Consider the following 18,503-nt stretch of genomic DNA (forward strand, 5'->3'; position numbering starts at 1 on the left):
GTATCATCAATTTTGCATTATTTCGACTTTTCTTGTAAGAGCGCTCTTAAAAAGTTTTACCTAAACCAGGGACCGGAAAACCCCTGCATTTGTTAATTTTTTCGTTTTGATTAGCCTATCGATATGGAAACATGTACTTTTTCAATCGAATACGGTAGACCGAGGCGAATCGGATCAGAAGGGAAATAGGAACAGGCTAAATATCTGTTGATATTTACAATATTTCTTACGACTGACGTCGCAGGCTAAGAAAAGAGACCTACGGTGAAATTTTAGTGTGCTCATATTAATGCAATATTTCAGATATCAACAGATTCTTATCGTGATCCGATTCGCCTCCGTCTACTCTAAGGTAGACAGTTTTAATATTTACAACTTACCGTTTCACGATATGGTTTCCGAACTGAAGTAAAATCAAATATCCTATCCAATACCCCTTTTTTCGGAACTGGTTCCGGTTCCTGATCTAAACTTTTATTTTTGGAAACCGAATAAAATTTTTATTTATCAAATTACCTCTGTATCTTCCTTAATATTGAAGAACAACTTGTAATTGGTTTCCAAGATGTGTTGGAATTCCTCGTGGCTCTCAAGTATTCTGTTTCGTCTGAAATTTATTCAAAATAATGTAATTTATTTTATTTAATAATCGAAATGTAATTGACATATTTAATGTAATGGGTTGATACCTAAATACATAACATTTTTTTATTATAGGTACATTATAATTAACCGTTTAATAAGTTGTATAGCGGCACGTAGCCCCAGGCTGCGATGTTCTTGAGCCCATCCTACATCTTGCTCTACAGATGTAACACATGGTACAAGGGTGTACTGCGCATACCTGGCCACAATCTCGGATGTCTCTCAGACACAGCCAACAGTTCAGCCCACACATAGTATAAGGGTGGATTGATAAATACCTGGCCACAAATCTCGGATGCCTCTCAGACACAGCCAACAGTTCCCCTTTAACGTTGATCCTGGATCTGTTTTCCTTGCGGCTGTAAAGAGGCACGTCGCCTCAGGCTGCGATGTTCTCGAGCCCACACATGGTGTAAGGGTGTACTGCGCATACCTGGCCACAAATCTCGGATGTCTCTCAGACACAGCCAACATTTCCCCTTTGATGTTGATCCTGGATCTGTTTTCTTTGCGGCTGTAAAGAGGCACGTCGCCCCAGGCTGCGATGTTCTCGAGCCCACACATGGTATAAGGGTGGATTGATAATACCTGGCCACAAATCTCGGATGCCTCTCAGACACAGCCAACAGTTCAGCCCACACATAGTATAAGGGTGGATTGATAAATACCTGGCCACAAATCTCAGATGCCTCTCAGACACAGCCAACATTTCCCCTTTGATGTTGATCCTGGATCTGTTTTCTTTGCGGCTGTAAAGAGGCACGTCGCCTCAGGCTGCGATGTTCTCGAGCCCACACATGGTATAAGGGTGTACTGCGCATACCTGGCCACAAATCTCGGATGCCTCTCAGACACAGCCAATATTTCCCCTTTGATGTTGATCCTGGATCTGTTTTCTTTGCGGCTGTAAAGAGGCACGTCGCCCCAGGCTGCGACGTTCTCGAGCCCACACATGGTATAAGGGTGGATTGATAATACCTGGTCACAAATCTCGGATGCCTCTCAGACACAGCCAATATTTCCCCTTTGATGTTGATCCTGGATCTGTTTTCTTTGCGGCTGTAAAGAGGCACGTCGCCCCAGGCTGCGATGTTCTCGAGCCCACACATGGTATAAGGGTGGATTGATAATACCTGGCCACAAATCTCGGATGCCTCTCAGACACAGCCAACAGTTCCCCTTTGACGTTGATCCTGGATCTGTTTTCCTTGCGGCTATAAAGAGGCACGTCGCCCCAGGCTGCGACGTTCTCGAGCCCACACATGGTATAAGGGTGGATTGATAATACCTGGTCACAAATCTCGGATGCCTCTCAGACACAGCCAACATTTTCCCTTTGATGTTGATCCTGGACCTGTTTTCCTTGCGGCTGTAAAGAGACACGTCGCCCTACCCTAGGCCGCGATGTTCTCGAGCCCACACACGGTATAAGGGTAGATTGCGCATACCTGGTCACAAATCTCGGATGTCTCTCAGACACAGCCAACAGTTCTCCTATGACATTGATCCTGGATCTGTTTTCCTTACGGCTGTAAAGGGGCACGTCGCCCCAGGCTGCGATGGTCTCGAGCCCACACATGGTATAAGGGTGGATTGATAATACCAGTGCCCTGTTTATCAAAAGCTTGTAACTTGTAATACAAGTGGAAGTCCCTTTCTAACAAAAGCTGTCAAAAAGGGACTTCCACTTGTATTACAAGTTACAAGCTTTTGATAAACAGGGCACTGGTCACAAATCTCGGATGCCTCTCAGACACAGCCAACAGTTCCCCTTTGACGTTGATCCTGGACCTATATTCCTTGCGGCTGTAAAGAGGCACGTCGCCCCAGGCTGCGATGTTCTTGATCCCACACATGGGATAAGGGTAGATTGCGCATACCTGGCCACAAATCTCGGATGCCTCTCAGACACAGCCAACTGTTCCCCTTTGACGTTGATCCTGGATCTGTTTTCCTTGCGGCTATAAAGAGGCACGTCGCCCCAGGCTGCGATGTTCTCGAGCCCACACATGGTATAAGGGTGGATTGATAATACCTGGCCACAAATCTCGGATGCCTCTCAGACACAGCCAACAGTTCCCCTTTGACGTTGATTCTGGACCTATTTTCCTTGCGGCTGTAAAGATGCACGTCGCCCCAGGCTGCGATGTTCTCGAGCCCACATGGTATAAGGGTGGATTGCGCATACCTGGCCACAAATCTCGGATGCCTCTCAGACACAGCCAACAGTTCCCCTTTGACTTTGATCCTGGATCTGTTTTCCTTGCGGCTATAAAGAGAGGCACGTCGCCCCAGGCTGCGATGGTCTCGAGCCTACACATGGTATAAGGGTGTACTGCGCATACCTGGCCACAAATCTCGGATGCCTCTCAGACACAGCCAACAGTTCCCCTTTGACGTTGATCCTGGACCTGTTTTCCTTGCGGCTGTAAAGATGCACGTCGCCCCAGGCTGCGATAGTCTCGAGCCCACACATGGTATAAGGGTGGACTGCGCATACCTGGCCACAAATCTCGGATGCCTCTCAGACACAGCCAACAGTTCCCCTTTGACGTTGATCCTGGATCTGTTTTCCTTGCGGCTATAAAGAGGCACGTCGCCCCAGGCTGCGATAGTCTCGAGCCCACACATGGTATAAGGGTGGACTGCGCATACCTGGCCACAAATCTCGGATGCCTTTCGGGCACAGCCAACAGTTCCCCTTTGACGTTGATCCTGGACCTATTTTCCTTGCGGCTGTAAAGAGGCACTTGGCCCCAGGCTACGATGTTCTCGAGCCCACACATGGTATAAGGGTGGATTGCGCATACCTGGTCACAAATTCGGATGCCTCTCAGACACAGCCAACAGTTCCCCTTTGACTTTGATCCTGGATCTGTTTTCCTTGCGGCTGTAAAGAGGCACGTCGCCCCAGGCTGCGATGTTCTTGAGCCCATCGTACATTTTGCTCTACAGGTGTAACACATGGTATAATGGTGGATTGCGCATACCTGGTCACAAATCTCGGATGCCTCTCAGACACAGCCAACAGTTCCCCTTTGACGTTGATCCTGGATCTGTTTTCCTTGCGGCTGTAAAGAGGCACGTCGCCCCAGGCTGCGATGTTCTTGAGCCCTTCTTTCATGTTGTTCTGAGCCCTGAGCACTCGCTCTTGAAGCGTGTTGATGGCTGCGTACACTTCTGCCATCCATTCGGTAACTGTTACAATAAGACTTGTTATATCGAACGTCAAAATATTCTGTAGCCCTTGACTAGATCATCATCAGATGCACCTGGTTTTAAGTATAACTTACGAAATAAATGGACATTTCCTAGACCTAAAACCTTCGAGCAACACCGGCTTCAGACACGTCGGAAGGGAGGGGCCCAAGCGATATCTCACCGTACAAATCATTCTGCCATTTTTTGCGGGGGGAAAGGTGCAGTCGCACTTCTCACACACTTACATACAAAATCCAATCTGTAATGACGACACAAATACATAGAAAATGACACACGTCAAAGACAAATCTTGCAAACCTCGATCTCTTTTTGTGTACGGACGAGTCACAAGTGTCATAACACGCACACTAACACATTTTCGTCGAAGAATTTTATTGTATTCTGAGAGATGAGAAGTCGGATTTGTCGCTCGACCGATCCGCAATTTGTACTGGGCGAGCAAAATCGATAAATCCAACAATTACATGAGACTAAAATATAATAATTGTGTTTAAATGTAATTACACATATGATATGTAAAAAAAAACTGATTATATGTGAAATGGAACACCTTCTTTTTGTAAATTTGATGTCCCCGACCTCTTTTTACAACAAAAAACCGAGCAATTAGGCATTTTTTCTGCTGCTGTGGTCACTCGCGCGACTGGACTTGGTCTGGTGAAAAATCCGAGCGCAACTAGTTTTATTACCCGCGCTAGAGCAGTTGATCTTGTACCTAGGCAGAGGGGAAATAGTTCGAATGCCGCCTCCCTTCCGTGTTGCTCGAAGCCTAAAACTAACTTATTGTCAGACATTTAGAGCCAGACCTTAGCTTAAGTAGGCAGCGATTTTGATAGCACAGACTTGTCGACACAACTTGGTCCGAATCTACTCGACCCAGAATTTAACTTCCTTAGCCAGTCACATATTGCCAGTATTTTTTTATTTTTTATTTATTTAGAAAACCAAAGTATTACCAAACAGTCACAAAAACATATCAAAAATGCAATTCAAAATCCAACCTCACCTATCGCAACAAAAGATACAAAAAAAAAAGACCTGGCGGCGTAGCACGGTCGCGTTTTTATCCCTTGTCACCATGCCTGTCACGTTCTAACAAGTATGTAAGTGCGAAAGGGACGCGCATAGTGATAGACGATAAAAATGGAACCGTGCTGCGCCCACTGGAGGTTCATTTATAAATTATGTTAACTGAAATAAGTAAAACTATAACTAACGTATATCAGATAGAAAAAAACTGCTATCAGTATTTAAATTGAATACAACTCGTGGCAAATAATCAAAGGCAAAGCAAATAATAAAAAAATAATGTTATCATAATTTTAGTTGAATTTCCACGCCTGGCCTAGAAGTGACTATAGCAAAGATCTTCTTAGCACCACTTCTGTCTATTTGTTTTCAAACGTAGGTACTAAAATAAGAAAGACTTACAATCGTCGTTCCAAGTGTACTCCTCGACGCCACGGCCTAGAAGATCGTCAATAGCCGAGATCTCCTTCTCTATTAGAGCCACTTCCGTCTCGTGACTGCCTTCACGAATCGCGTTGTACCACGATATGGCCCGGTTAAGACGATTCAGATCATACTAAAGCAATAACGAATTTATTTAAACATTATTGTTAATGCACATAAAGTAAAAAGTACAAATGGCGGACTTGATGTCTAATTAGTCAACTTTATTTTAAATTATCTGCACTACCTATACCTAGTTCGTTTATTGCATTAGAAATAGCATTAGAAAGAAAAACAATCTTGACGTGTCTTTTTATTGAAATACACTTTTGAAAAATAAGTCATGTAACGATTATGAATCATATACGATTATTTACATTCCTTTGCTTTCATAGATAATCGTCTTCGAGCAACACCGGCTTCCGACAAATCGGAAGGGAGGGGCCCAAGCGATATCTCACCGTACAAATCTTTCTGCCATTTTTCGCGGGGGGAAAGGTGCACACAGTCGCACTTCTCACACACTTACATACAAAATCCAATCTGTAATGACGACACAAATACATAGAAAATGACACACGTCAAAGACAAATCTTGCAAACCTCGATCTCTTTTTGTGTACGGACGAGTGACAAGTGTCACAACACGCACACTAACACATTTTCGTTGAAGTATGTTATTGTATTCTAAGAGATAAGAAGTCGGATTTGTCGCTCGACCGATCCGCAATTTGTACTGAGCGAGCAAAATCGATAAATCCAACAATTACATGAGACTAAAATATAATAATTTGTGTTTGAATGTAATTAAACGTATATGTAAAAAAAAAAGTATTACATGTGAAATGTAACACTTTCTTTTTGTAAATTTGATGTCCCCGACCTCTATTTATAACAAAAAACCGAGCAAACAGGCATTTTTGTGCAGCAGTGTTCACGCGCGCGTCTGGACTCGGTCTAGTGAAAAATCCAAGTGCAACTAGTTTTTTTATCCCGCGCTAGATTAGATTGACGCACTAATCTTGTACCTCGGCAGAGGGGAAATAGTGCGAATGCCGCCTCCCTTCCGTGTTGCTCGAAGGTAATAGTTATTGATTTTTAAAAAGCGTTTTTCAATTAAAAGACACGTCAAGATCGCGTAGTCTTTTCTACTTAATGCTAAAAAAACGAACTATAATAGTGATACATAAACTGAACCTACCTGTAACTTTTCATTCCGCGCGTACAGGTCCAAACCATCTTGAGGTATCCCCTGCCTGTTCAAGTACATCATATGGCGGATTTCGCGCAACAACATTTCCAACTGAAATAGGCAATAAAAAAATGAACTGTATTACATGCCGCATGCAAAAAGAAACTTAATTTTTGATGAAGGTTATGCCTAGAGCCTACCACAGTAAGGGATATATATTTCCCACATACGATGTTCAAACATGTGTTCTATTTTCGATGGGTAAGACTGACATTCGATTGTCATTTTTGAAATGTCAGCCTGGTAAAGGGTTTATTACGTCATCGCAGTGTGTTTAACACATTCACTGTCAGCGCAAGTTACGCTCTACAAAGAACGAACCATCCGGGTCGCTGGCGGTGAATGTGTCAAACACACTGCGCTGACGTTTTCAAAGTTATATACAACTAGACGGGCCCGCAGCTCCGCTCGCGAAATGAAATAAAGAGTGTGTCAACCCTGCCAGGGTTCATAGCGGTGATAGGGATTTCTTATTTATACCCGTTATTTGGATAACTTAATACGCAAAATATCTGAAAAAAATTATGTGATTTGATAAAAGGCAAAATTATACTTTTTCATCTACGTAGTTATTTATTTAAAACTCGTTTCAACATAAAATTATTATTTATTTTTATAATCCTAATTGCAAAAACGTTCATTAGATTAATTTCCGCCTTAAGACGAACATGGACGACCACCGCCCATAAATCGCCTTTTGGTACAAACGTACGTACTCCCCATTTCCCTTTCTGAATACTAACATTACTACGGTTATGTGAATCCTGGCCTCCGAGAAAAGATCACACCATGTTTCTCGGTCTTGCGATAGCTCTCGCCAGTCCCCATGGCCGAGGATAAGCAGATCTCGAGCAACTACGTCGTTCCAGCGGTAGGTACCTATGACGTCCAATTGGGCGTCTCCCATTTCGTTGTCCCAAGTACGCTCTCGTCACGGCACGATCCTCTCCCATTCTCTCTAAATGTTCGAGCCAATGTAAGCTTAGCCACTTTTGTCTCTCAGTATTCCGCCAGTATATCGGAACACATCCTTATTTCTATAGCAACAGAGTTATATTACGATATTTGGCCGACTGCTGACTGTACGTTTGCTTATTTTCACCAGGTCGTTTCGCTCAAAAATATCTGAACATGCACTTAAATTTTATCTACCTACATTATAACTTGCTATCAACTTTGTATTTTTGGCCCATCTCGGCAGCCCGGTCCCCGGACGAATTTGTTTGCCGAAGCTGTGAAATTAATCTGAATAACATAACTCAAAAAGAAATTTAAAACAACAAAATACAAATTACTATTGATATTGATAAGTCATTATCAGTCATTATATGGCATGTCACTCGTATGGGCATAAACTAAGGTAAAAGGTTGAGGTTGACAGCACTTTTTATTTTACTTCGAGTAAAAAAGGCCGAAATCACTGCATACCAACATAACAAACATAATTTTGGTTATTTGAAGTTCGAAACGAAACCAACCGAGAGTTTCCGAAAATAGCCGATAGTCGTAAAATGAAGAATGTTATGAAAATTTCTTTTGCTTATTGTAAATTAAATACGCATCGAAAGCGATAGTTTTTATGCTCTAGTTATATTCTCATACATAGATAATAGATTGGATCAGTTTTTTCTTATCATACGTGCGTCGTATTTGAGAAACGTGTCAAAAACTTTTTTGGAAATTTGTAAGGCGCCATCTCGCTTCTTCCCTCGTTTTTTATCCCGTTCTGGTTTTTCAATTTTATATATATGATGATTGATGGTGAGAAATTCAAAGGTGTATGTGAAGTCCCCAACCCGCATTGGGGTGGCGCGGGGACTATAGCCCAATCCCTTTCGCGCATGAGAGGCCTGTGCCCAACAGTGGGACGTAGATAGGCTGAACTATTATTATATATGTCTTTCCCATCACGGAACAATGGTTTTCCGTACCTTTGGGATGCCGGGGCCGAATCCAATAGGCCTGTTGCAAGTAACAAAGAATCATGGAAATAATGGTTTCAACGAAACATATATGTTAATATGATTCTAAAAAATGGCCCAATCTCAGTATAAACTGAAGGATTATTAATATATTCAATAAAATAAAAGTGCAAAATTCTCCAATCGGCCATTTTTACTGAAACGCCAATCAGAAACGTTCCAAACAGTGACGTCATCAATCCATAACATATTTCTTAGAGCAACATAGACAACCTCATTGACCGAAATCTATACGTGGGCACCAAAGAGTTCGAAAGGTGCAAAAAAAATGTTATTTCGCCACTAAACATTTATTACGTCCAAAAAATATCATTACACGATATAAAGTAGATATCTATTTGTTATTATTTAAATAAAATGCTAAATAATACGATATTTCAACAACAAACTTTTTTAATTATTTGGCTGAATGGAACTATCATTGCCATGTTGGCTGTCGTAACTAGAAAAAATGAAAAATTAAAAAGTAAAAGCGGCGTTCGGTGATTTTCACTCAAAATTTACATGTATCTAAATAATTCATCTTAAACTGCAACCGTGTGAGAGTTTTTGTGTAAAATGAGTTATTGTGATAAATTTTTGTAATGTATTTATCATCCCTAATCGTAATATATGGTGCTGAATTAACAATATCATTCGGATTCAAGGGAAATTCGTAACTGTAAGTATGTAAACAATATCTACCACCCTACCCCCAACTAAATGATGACGTCACAAATGGCATGCGACGCGTTTTCGCGCGAAGTTTAAACTAGCTATAATAAAATGCAATTATCTATGTTAAATCTTATGAGTATAACTAAAATATAGTGTTTTTCGGAACTAATACAAGTGTACCGACGATATTAAAAGGGTTTTCAAAATTTGTCATCAGGCCTATTATTATTAACCTTTTCGACGCCGTGTCAAATACAAAAGCTGTCACTCGAACGCCACGTCACCGAAGTGTCAAAACTGAAATTGAACTTTATGCATATGCACGTAGGTCTATGTTGCTCTGTGGTCTGTGACCGATTAATCGGTCTTTGGCGTTGAACCTGCGGTGCGGATATATCGGTCACTGGCGTCCAAAAGGTTTATATTATATTATTATTTCTTACCTCAGGACTGAAGTTATTTCTGACGAACGGCGGGTCGCGATAGATAAGATTCTTGGCCAAATGCATCTTGCAAACCGTCGGTACAGTGGCGCACCAAGCTGTGAATGACTTGTTGTCCACCGAGTTCAGGTAGCCAAGCATTTCGTTGGCCTTCTGTCGCATGTATGTGGCAGACTCTGATTGTACTATGCTGCAAGTTACGATAAAAGTTAGGGCCGATACAGACGTACTGCAACCCGACTGCAATTTGTGTGGGAACTGCACGCCGACTGCACGGCAACTGCAACGGCGGCGTGGAGTTCCCATACAAGTTACAGTTGGGTTGCAGTCCGTCTGTACCGGTCCTTATGGTGCTGTATCTGCCCTGGGGGTATTAGCCTAGAAGACAAACACCAAACGAAAAAAAAATGTATTGGGTGACAAATGCTACGAAAAGTCAAGGGACTGCTTCCATACATTAGGTACATTAAGTTAATTGGCATTTTCTCTAGAACCCCTGTTACGGCAAAACAACCCATCTTATTAAATCCGTACACGGCGGGAAGAAGTTGATATCTGGCGGGATAAAATTGAAGTAATTTGAACCTTATGTAATTTTATTTTAAGTTCAAATTTCTTCGGTAGAATATCCCGAGTTATCAACTTCTTCCCGCCGTGTACGGAAATATTTCCTATTTAGACCTGTTTTGCCATAACAGGGCAGACATAACGCCATCTATACTTAGTATACCTATTCACAGTAATCAACCCTCAAAGAATCGTAGCATTTTCGCTTACACTTACAATTCGAACATTTACGCCGCAGTGGGCTACTGCTGCATTTTCAAACACATGTTAGCTTTTTACCTGGCCCCTATTTCACCACGGCGACAGGTGCGACAATTCGACAAATGTCACTGTTGCGGACGTCACAGAAATCCATGGGCTACGGTTACCGCTTACCATCGGGCGGGCCGTATTCCTGTTTGCCACCATCATTGTATTATTTAAAAAAACTTTATTATATCGGCAAAAAACAGGTATTTCTCTTGCGAAGTTTATGATGATGATGATGATGAAAACAATTGTCACACGATTTAATAGAAATTTCGGTAAGTAATTCTTAACAGGAAATGAGTTCTGTGTCGGAATTTCGTGACAATTGTCGTGATTCTTGTGACAATTGTCATTATATGTGACGTCCCACGGTCAAAGGTACCTTATGGCGGGTATGGAGTTATGCATACCCCAGTAATCTACAATAAATAAGCTATCGATAACACAAAAGATCAACCTTCTAGGTTGCGTAGTTACAGAGATATGATTTTTTGAAAATAATGTTGTGAAATGAGCAACTTTACGATAAAGAAGTTTTAAGTTTAGCCGCCTAAAAAACTATGTTCCTGAAGTAAGTTACATAGTTGACTACAAATAATAATGCCTTATATATCTGAGATTAAAAAAATATTGCGACTTGTTCTGTAATGCAAATAGAAACTTTTGATATCGACTGATTTATGTGTATACTAACCAATCTCTTGAAAATAAAGTTTTATTTCATTTTCACGATTGATTGCAATGAGCTCTCAAGATTTAAATTTTATCTATTAGAAAACGACACTGACAGACAGTTTAAGCAAAAAACAATACCGATTTAGAGGTGAAAATGTATTTTCTGACTTTTTCATATAAAATCACAAAATTGAATATTTTTACTTTTAATGTGACACACAATCAATTTTTCTGAGCACATATGAAAGAAATTCTGTCATTCAAATGAAATAAATCCTAAAACCCCAACTAAATACTATATTTAACCCCTTATGCCACTTTAAACTTACATAACAATAACAGTATTTGCTCCATACATTTACGAAAAGGTACCTTATGGAAATAAATCTAATAATACATCACTACAAAATATCAATCATATTATAGTTTATCTTTTATGAATACAAAATATTAATTTACATTAAACTGCCCCCAATTTAATTAGTTCTTCGTCATAATAATCTTAAAAAAGACCAATAATTTGTATGTAATGAAAAGGTACCTTGTGGTCAAGTTACATGATGAGGCATGATGATGATGGAACAGTTAGGATAAACTAATAATATTTTGGGGTTAAGATGGTATAAATCGTCTATTTCTTATCAATAATATATTTCGGTTGCTATTGAAGATAAAGGTAATGCGTCGGGTATTGGCATTTTTCAGCAAACCAATGGCTGATTTACTGCATGCGACCAAACCAAATGAAGATTATTCTAGTTAAGAAAGACTTGACGAGAGTAACTTTGGTATAATAGCAGTCTACTTGGATTTGTGATGTCGGTCTATGTACGGTTATAATATTTGCGAGGCGCCCCAACCAGAACTGAAATTATCAAATTAGTTTTGCAGAATGCTAATACAGTTCTCTACCAAACTTCTTTTCCCGTATTGACTAGTTTTTTTGGGAATTTTCAATCTTTTTTCCATAAGGTACCTTTTCTACTAAACTCTGAGACGACATTACTAGGCTTATAACTAACTTATAACAAAAATAAAAACAGGTAAACAAACGTTACGCATTAAGGTTTCAGATCACACAATAAAAAAAAATTGAGCATTTTTTCACCTCTTTACAAAACATTTAATATCTCCGAAACTAGAAACCCTCATAAGGTACCTTTTCTCGTGGAACGTCACATATAGCTTCGCAAAATAAGTACTTATTTATTGGCGATATAATGGAGTTTTTTTTTTATTAATATGTTGGTGGCAAATAAGCACACCGCCCGTCCGATGGTAAGCGGTTACCGTAGTTTATGGACGCTCTACTCTAGCCTGTGACGTCAGTAACAGTGATGTCGACAATTGTCGCACCTGTCACCATGGTGAAATAGGGGCCAGGCTGAGTATTCAAAAATGACAATCGAATGTCACTCTTACTGATCGAAAATTGAATACATGTTTGAATGCCGTATGTGGGAAATATATATATCCCTTAGCCTGGTAAATGGTTAAATACTTACGGGTCTTCTACGACCACCAACTCCTGTATGGGGTCTTCGACCCTCTTGCGCAGTTTGTGGATCCACCACATCATGCCGGCGACGGGCGGGAGGTACGCGTCAACCATCGGCCTATCTTGGCCCCTACCCAATTTCTGCAAAAAATATGCAAGAGGATAGAGTCCGACCGTGTACAAAGACAAACAACGGGTTGCACTCCGGGAGTGCCGGCAGAAGTGAAAACTCAATGACATTTTTTTATCACAAACAGTTTTTCGATCAGGTCACTTGTCCGTCTTACGTCTTACGAATCTTAATACGGTCACGTGACCTGTCGCTAGTTTAACATTTTCTCCCCATCACAAAAAGTGCACAGCGAAGAAGTCTTCACTTCAATAAAAAAATAAAAATAAACACCAACATAAATAAACAAAAAAATATAAAGTTAATTTATGAGTTCGCTGTTGCTCAGGATCGAACCCGGGTATTCTTACTTGAGAAGCAAGCGCACTACCACGGCGCCAGCACTCGGCTTGCTAGTAATGACGAAATCAGTCTAGACATCAGGAGTCTCACTTGCGCCGTCATCACAAACGTCTTACGCTTTCGCGAGTTTAACATTTTTTCCCCATCACAAAAAGTGCACAGCGCCGCTAAAGAAGTTTTCACTTCAAACACGCGGGAATTTCAGTACAAACCGCAGCTGGCAATAAAATTACTATGAAATTAAATGACAGCTTGAAACTGACAGCTTATTTGATAAGAAAAAAAGTTGCCATATAAAGAATTTTAAAAAATTGCTTGTGACACGACTCGCTGGTCAGACTCTATTCTCCTACTAGTCAAATCAGTTTCTTTTTTAGAACTGTCTAAACGATTTGCTAAGGGTTGTGCAAATGTGCACAAATCACGCGAGGTGTTTTCGGCTACTTTTTGACCACTTTACTGTCCTTTGGCCTACAGTCGAGTAGATGGCGTTAATTTCAATATTTAACAAACTAACACATATCAGTAAAAGAATAAGGATAAAGTCAAATGCCGTTCTAACAGTTTTAATCTTCAGTGGAAAGATGCCAGTAAATGTACTGTGGCTACATTATTTACCATGGTCCATGACAGTAACTCTCTATACACTCTTTTTTCTTTGACAATACTTACCAAACTATTTATCATCCCACGGACAAAGACACACATTTCTTATGATACGAAATATAACTTGCAACAATTCGCCGTACAAATTGTTGTACTATCGCCCGCACTGTTAACGGTACATCGGTAGACCATATGCCTTTTGTAATAAGGTCCACGGATGCATGTACAATTGAGTCGCTTATCTTCAAACTCGGACAAATCCATCTGTCAGATTATGCGATTTTGGTATTGACAAAAGGTAATAGGGTAGATATTTGCTGAGAGGGTCGAATGGATTTACTTGAGTTTGAAGTTAAGCGACACAATTAGGAGTGTTGCTATTTGTACAGATCATACGTGGTTGACTAAATAGTAAAGTAAGGAAGTACATACCGCCATTTCATCGTCAAATATTTCTTTCACGCAGTCCAAATTGTCATGCATCAAATCCATCAACTTGTTCAGTTTTGGCTGAATCTCTTCTTTGATGATGGGACGGTGATACAGATCTCCGATGATTTGGAAGAACTGGAAGGAGTTGTCAAAATAAGAACATTTGATAGCCCTTATGGCGTTGCATTAAGGTTTAATATCTGGGAGACTGAGCTTTGCTCGGAAAAGATATAAAAACTCAAAAATGCGCGTTTTCACAGAGATAAGACCTAGCTAGATCGATTTATCGCCCCCAAAAACCCCCATATAGCAAATTTCATCGTTAGAGCCGTTTCCGAGATCACCGAAATATATATATACGTATAAATAAATAAATAAACAAGAATTGCTCGTTTAAAGGTATTAGACAGATAATGTCGACCATGGTCTAATAAAACATGGTCTTCTATTCCCAGAGTGACACGGGCCTACGTCACAATAACATTGCCACTTTATTTCAACATAACATGTTACATGGGTACATTATACCTATGGTTAATAAGTTAAAATATTTCTTTATAATTTTATAATTTTCATTTATATGTATTTTATCTTAAATTTTACAATAACACGTCATTTTTAATTATTCGTTAGCAATATTTTCCGATTCACGACAGAAATTTCAGACGTTCGGGGTAATTCTGTTTACACTACTGACAACACAGGATAGCGCTGTCACATTTGACAATTCAGATCTAGTTAATTGTTATTTCCTTCTCGCTCAGTGTCAGCAGTCGCAGTGTTTTCCAAACTTTTCACGCCGTAAGCTTGGTAATTAATGTGTAACTGTGAATTAGTTTTTCAAACGTTTGTCTTGTATAGATAAATAAAGTTTAATTTAATACATTAGATTTGTTTTATTTTACTATGTTTCTACATGAATAACTTAAAATTAATGCCGTTAAAATAATTTTCACCGTTGGTTAAAATTCTCCCACATTTTAAAGTTTGAGAACCTGTAAACAGCATGATGACGTAGGCCCGTGTCAGTTAGGTCATACGCGAATCTCGGAATAGAGTACCAGGCGGAGTATATTATTATACCATGATGTCGACCTTTTCGCCTTCGCACCTTTCTGTAACAGCCACTAACATTCCCGAGTAGAGTGACTAATTATTGCCTATTAAGGGACATTAAACCTATTTGATTCGACTACCATTACGACTTGCACAAAACAGATGCACGGTCGCCTTCTTGGATTCTAAAATAATTTCGTGTCCCCGAAAACATGTAAATCGACTACCATGAAGGCTTTCACGAAAAAGCATTGGACCGACCGCCTTCTTGGATTCCAAATTAGTCGTAATTTATCGCTTCTTCTTCCTTGCGTTACCCCGGCATTTTGCCACGGCTCATGGGAGCCTGGGGTCCGCTTGACAAGTTGACAACTAATCCCAAGAATTGACGTAGGTAGGTACGCACTAGTTTTTCGTAATTTATCGCTTATAACATTAAACACAAAATACTCACTTTAAAGATTTGCAGCATGGTATGACACTCGTCGAGCCCCTGCGAGAAGAGCGAAGCGAGCCTCCGATCCATTTGGTTGAGCACATCCATGTGTTTATCATAGTCTGAAAGAAAGCTGTTGTCTTCCGGGTCCGCTGGGTCATAGGTTATGTTGCCGAGGTTCTGGTATATGAGCGTGTAGTCTTCCAACACCTGAGAACCATTATGATTATAGACCCATTTTGTATAATAGATAAAATATGATGATAGTAAAGTTACTCAAAGATTATTGAATATACTTGGTCAAGCAGATCTTGTCAGTAGAAAAAGGCGGCAAATTTGAAAAATGTAGGGGCGAAGGGATATCGTCTCATAGAAAATTTGAATTTCGCGCCTTTTTCTGCTGACAAGATTTGCTTGACCATCTATAGCAGCGGTCGGCAACCTGCGGCCCGCGGGCCGCATGCGGCTCGTGAACCTGTCACTTGCGGCCTGCGAGCCTCCCTGGCTATGTAATATTGGCAAACTACAATGTCTGATAAAGTCATAAATATTAACAAAGTGCGGCCCGCGTCAACGTACTCATCGTTAACTACCATGTGGCCCTTGGCTGCTAAAAGGTTGCCGACCGCTGATCTATAGCATTGATACGACAAAGTACCAGTCATTGGCACTGTGTTTGGACGAAAGTCACCCCTGCTGCCTAGGAATAGATTGTAGGTGCCATCCATTGGTAGGTTGCCGCCAGTAATTAATCCTATCTACCAAAAAAATAAGCAATACGACCGATAATACTGGCCAATCATTTTCGTCAAAATAATATGCAGCTCTAGTAGTTTCTTAGGGTGGTATTTCACCTGTCCAATTTCTTTGTCCAACGTGCATTGCGTCTCATTAACCTTTTCGACGCCGTATCAAACATAAAAGCTGTCACGCGGACGCCACGTCACCGAAGTGTCAAAACTGAAATTGAACTTTATATGCGCGGAGGTCTATGTTGCTCTGTGGTCTGTGACCGATTAATCAGTCTTTGGCGTTGAACCTGCGGTGCGGATATATCGGTCATTGGCGTCCAAAAGGTTAAGCAAAATGTACGATATAAAGACGCAAATACACATTGGACCAAGACTTTGGACAGATGGAATACCATCCTTACATAAGTCTTGGTAACGTAGGTAGCATAAAAAAGAAAAAACAAACTCACCTTCATACACTCAACACTGATAATCTTCCCCCTTAACCCGCAAAACTTTCTCCAGCTTCAATATCTCCACCGTGGCCTCAAGTATGGATTCTATAATCTTGAGCCGCTTCAAGTAGACGTTGAACCGCATGAACACGCGGTCGAAGTTGAACGACCAGCGGACTGGGTTCACGCCGGGCGGGATGACCACTTGAGCATAGTTGGGGTTATGTAGCATGTATAAATAAAATATCTTACCTTCATACACTCGACACTGATAATCTTCCCCCTTAACCCACCTTCTCCAGCTTCAATATCTCGACCGTGGCCTCAAGTATGGATTCTATAATCTTGAGCCGCTTCAAGTAGACGTTGAACCGCATGAACACGCGGTCGAAGTTGAACGACCAGCGGACTGGGTTCACGCCGGGCGGGATGACCACTTGAGCATAGTTGGGGTTATGTAGCATGTATAAATAAAATATCTTACCTTCATACACTCGACACTGATAATCTTCCCCCTTAACCCACCTTCTCCAGCTTCAATATCTCGACCGTGGCCTCAAGTATGGATTCTATAATCTTGAGCCGCTTCAAGTAGACGTTGAACCGCATGAACACGCGGTCGAAGTTGAACGACCAGCGGACTGGGTTCACGCCGGGCGGGATGACCACTTGAGCATAGTTGGGGTTATGTAGCATGTATAAATAAAATATCTTACCTTCATACACTCGACACTGATAATCTTCCCCCTTAACCCACCTTCTCCAGCTTCAATATCTCGACCGTGGCCTCAAGTATGGATTCTATAATCTTGAGCCGCTTCAAGTACATGTTGAACCGCATGAACTCGCGGTCGAAGTTGAACGACCAGCGGACTGGGTTCACGCCGACCGGGATGACCAATTGAGCATAGTTGGGGTCATGTAGCATACATAAATAACATATCTCACCTTCATACACTCGACACTAATTATCTTCCCCCTCAACCCGCAAAATTCCACCTTCTCCAGCTTCAATATCTCGACCGTGGCTTCAAGTATGGATTCTATCATCATGAGCCGCTTCAAGTAGATGTTGAACCGCATGAACACGCGGTCGAAGTTGAACGACCAGCGGACTGAGTTCACGCCGAGCGGGATCACCACTTGAGCATAGTTGGGGTCATGTAGCATAATATAAATAAAATATCTCACCTTCATACACTCGACACTGATAATCTTCCCCCTTAACCCGCAAAATTCCACCTTCTCCAGCTTCAATATCTCCACCGTGGCTTCAAGTATGGATTCTATCATCTTGAGCCGCTTCAAGTAGACGTTGAATCGCATGAACACGCGGTCGAAGTTGAACGACCAGCGAACTGGGTTCACGCCGAGCGGGATCACCACTTGAGCATAGTTGGGGTCATGTACCATATATAAATAACATATCTCACCTTCATACACTCGACACTAATTATCTTCCCCCTCAACCCGCAAAATTCCACCTTTTCCAGTTTCAATATTTCGACCTTGGCTTTAACCCTTGGGACGCCTAGTGCCATATCCGTACCAGTCCTGTCAACTGCCGGAGGGTCTTCAATTTTTGTACCCGTCAACTGCCTAGTCCCAGATCTGTACAAACTGTCTCAACTGCCTTGTGCCTTATCAGTTACCAAATTTATTGTATTATATTTT

At 41.0% G+C, this 18,503-nt stretch overlaps 2 protein-coding genes across 2 annotated transcripts in view; both read right to left on the minus strand.

The window, feature by feature from the left end:
• LOC134799318 (dynein beta chain, ciliary-like) overlaps positions 1 to 604 on the minus strand; it is a 55,081-nt gene extending 54,477 nt beyond the window's left edge. Inside the window, exon 1 of the mRNA XM_063771702.1 lies at positions 517 to 604. The gene's annotated coding sequence lies outside the window, so the exon portion shown is untranslated. The remainder of the gene's footprint in view (positions 1 to 516) is intronic.
• Positions 605 to 2,345: 1,741 nt separating this feature from the next.
• Positions 2,346 to 18,242, minus strand: LOC134799690 (dynein beta chain, ciliary-like). Its single transcript, XM_063772127.1, has 12 exons — positions 18,021 to 18,242; positions 15,662 to 15,853; positions 14,152 to 14,286; positions 12,649 to 12,782; positions 9,653 to 9,842; positions 6,520 to 6,621; positions 5,299 to 5,452; positions 3,636 to 3,843; positions 3,456 to 3,594; positions 2,991 to 3,145; positions 2,681 to 2,914; positions 2,346 to 2,451 (listed from the first exon to the last, which is right to left on the minus strand). Exons 1-12 carry the CDS (start codon positions 18,240 to 18,242, stop codon positions 2,346 to 2,348), a joined length of 1,971 nt encoding a protein of 656 aa, XP_063628197.1.
• Between the last annotated feature and the right edge of the window lie 261 nt (positions 18,243 to 18,503).

This window comes from Cydia splendana, chromosome 18, assembly GCF_910591565.1.
Source record: "Cydia splendana chromosome 18, ilCydSple1.2, whole genome shotgun sequence".
Taxonomy (NCBI): Eukaryota; Metazoa; Arthropoda; class Insecta; order Lepidoptera; family Tortricidae; genus Cydia; species Cydia splendana.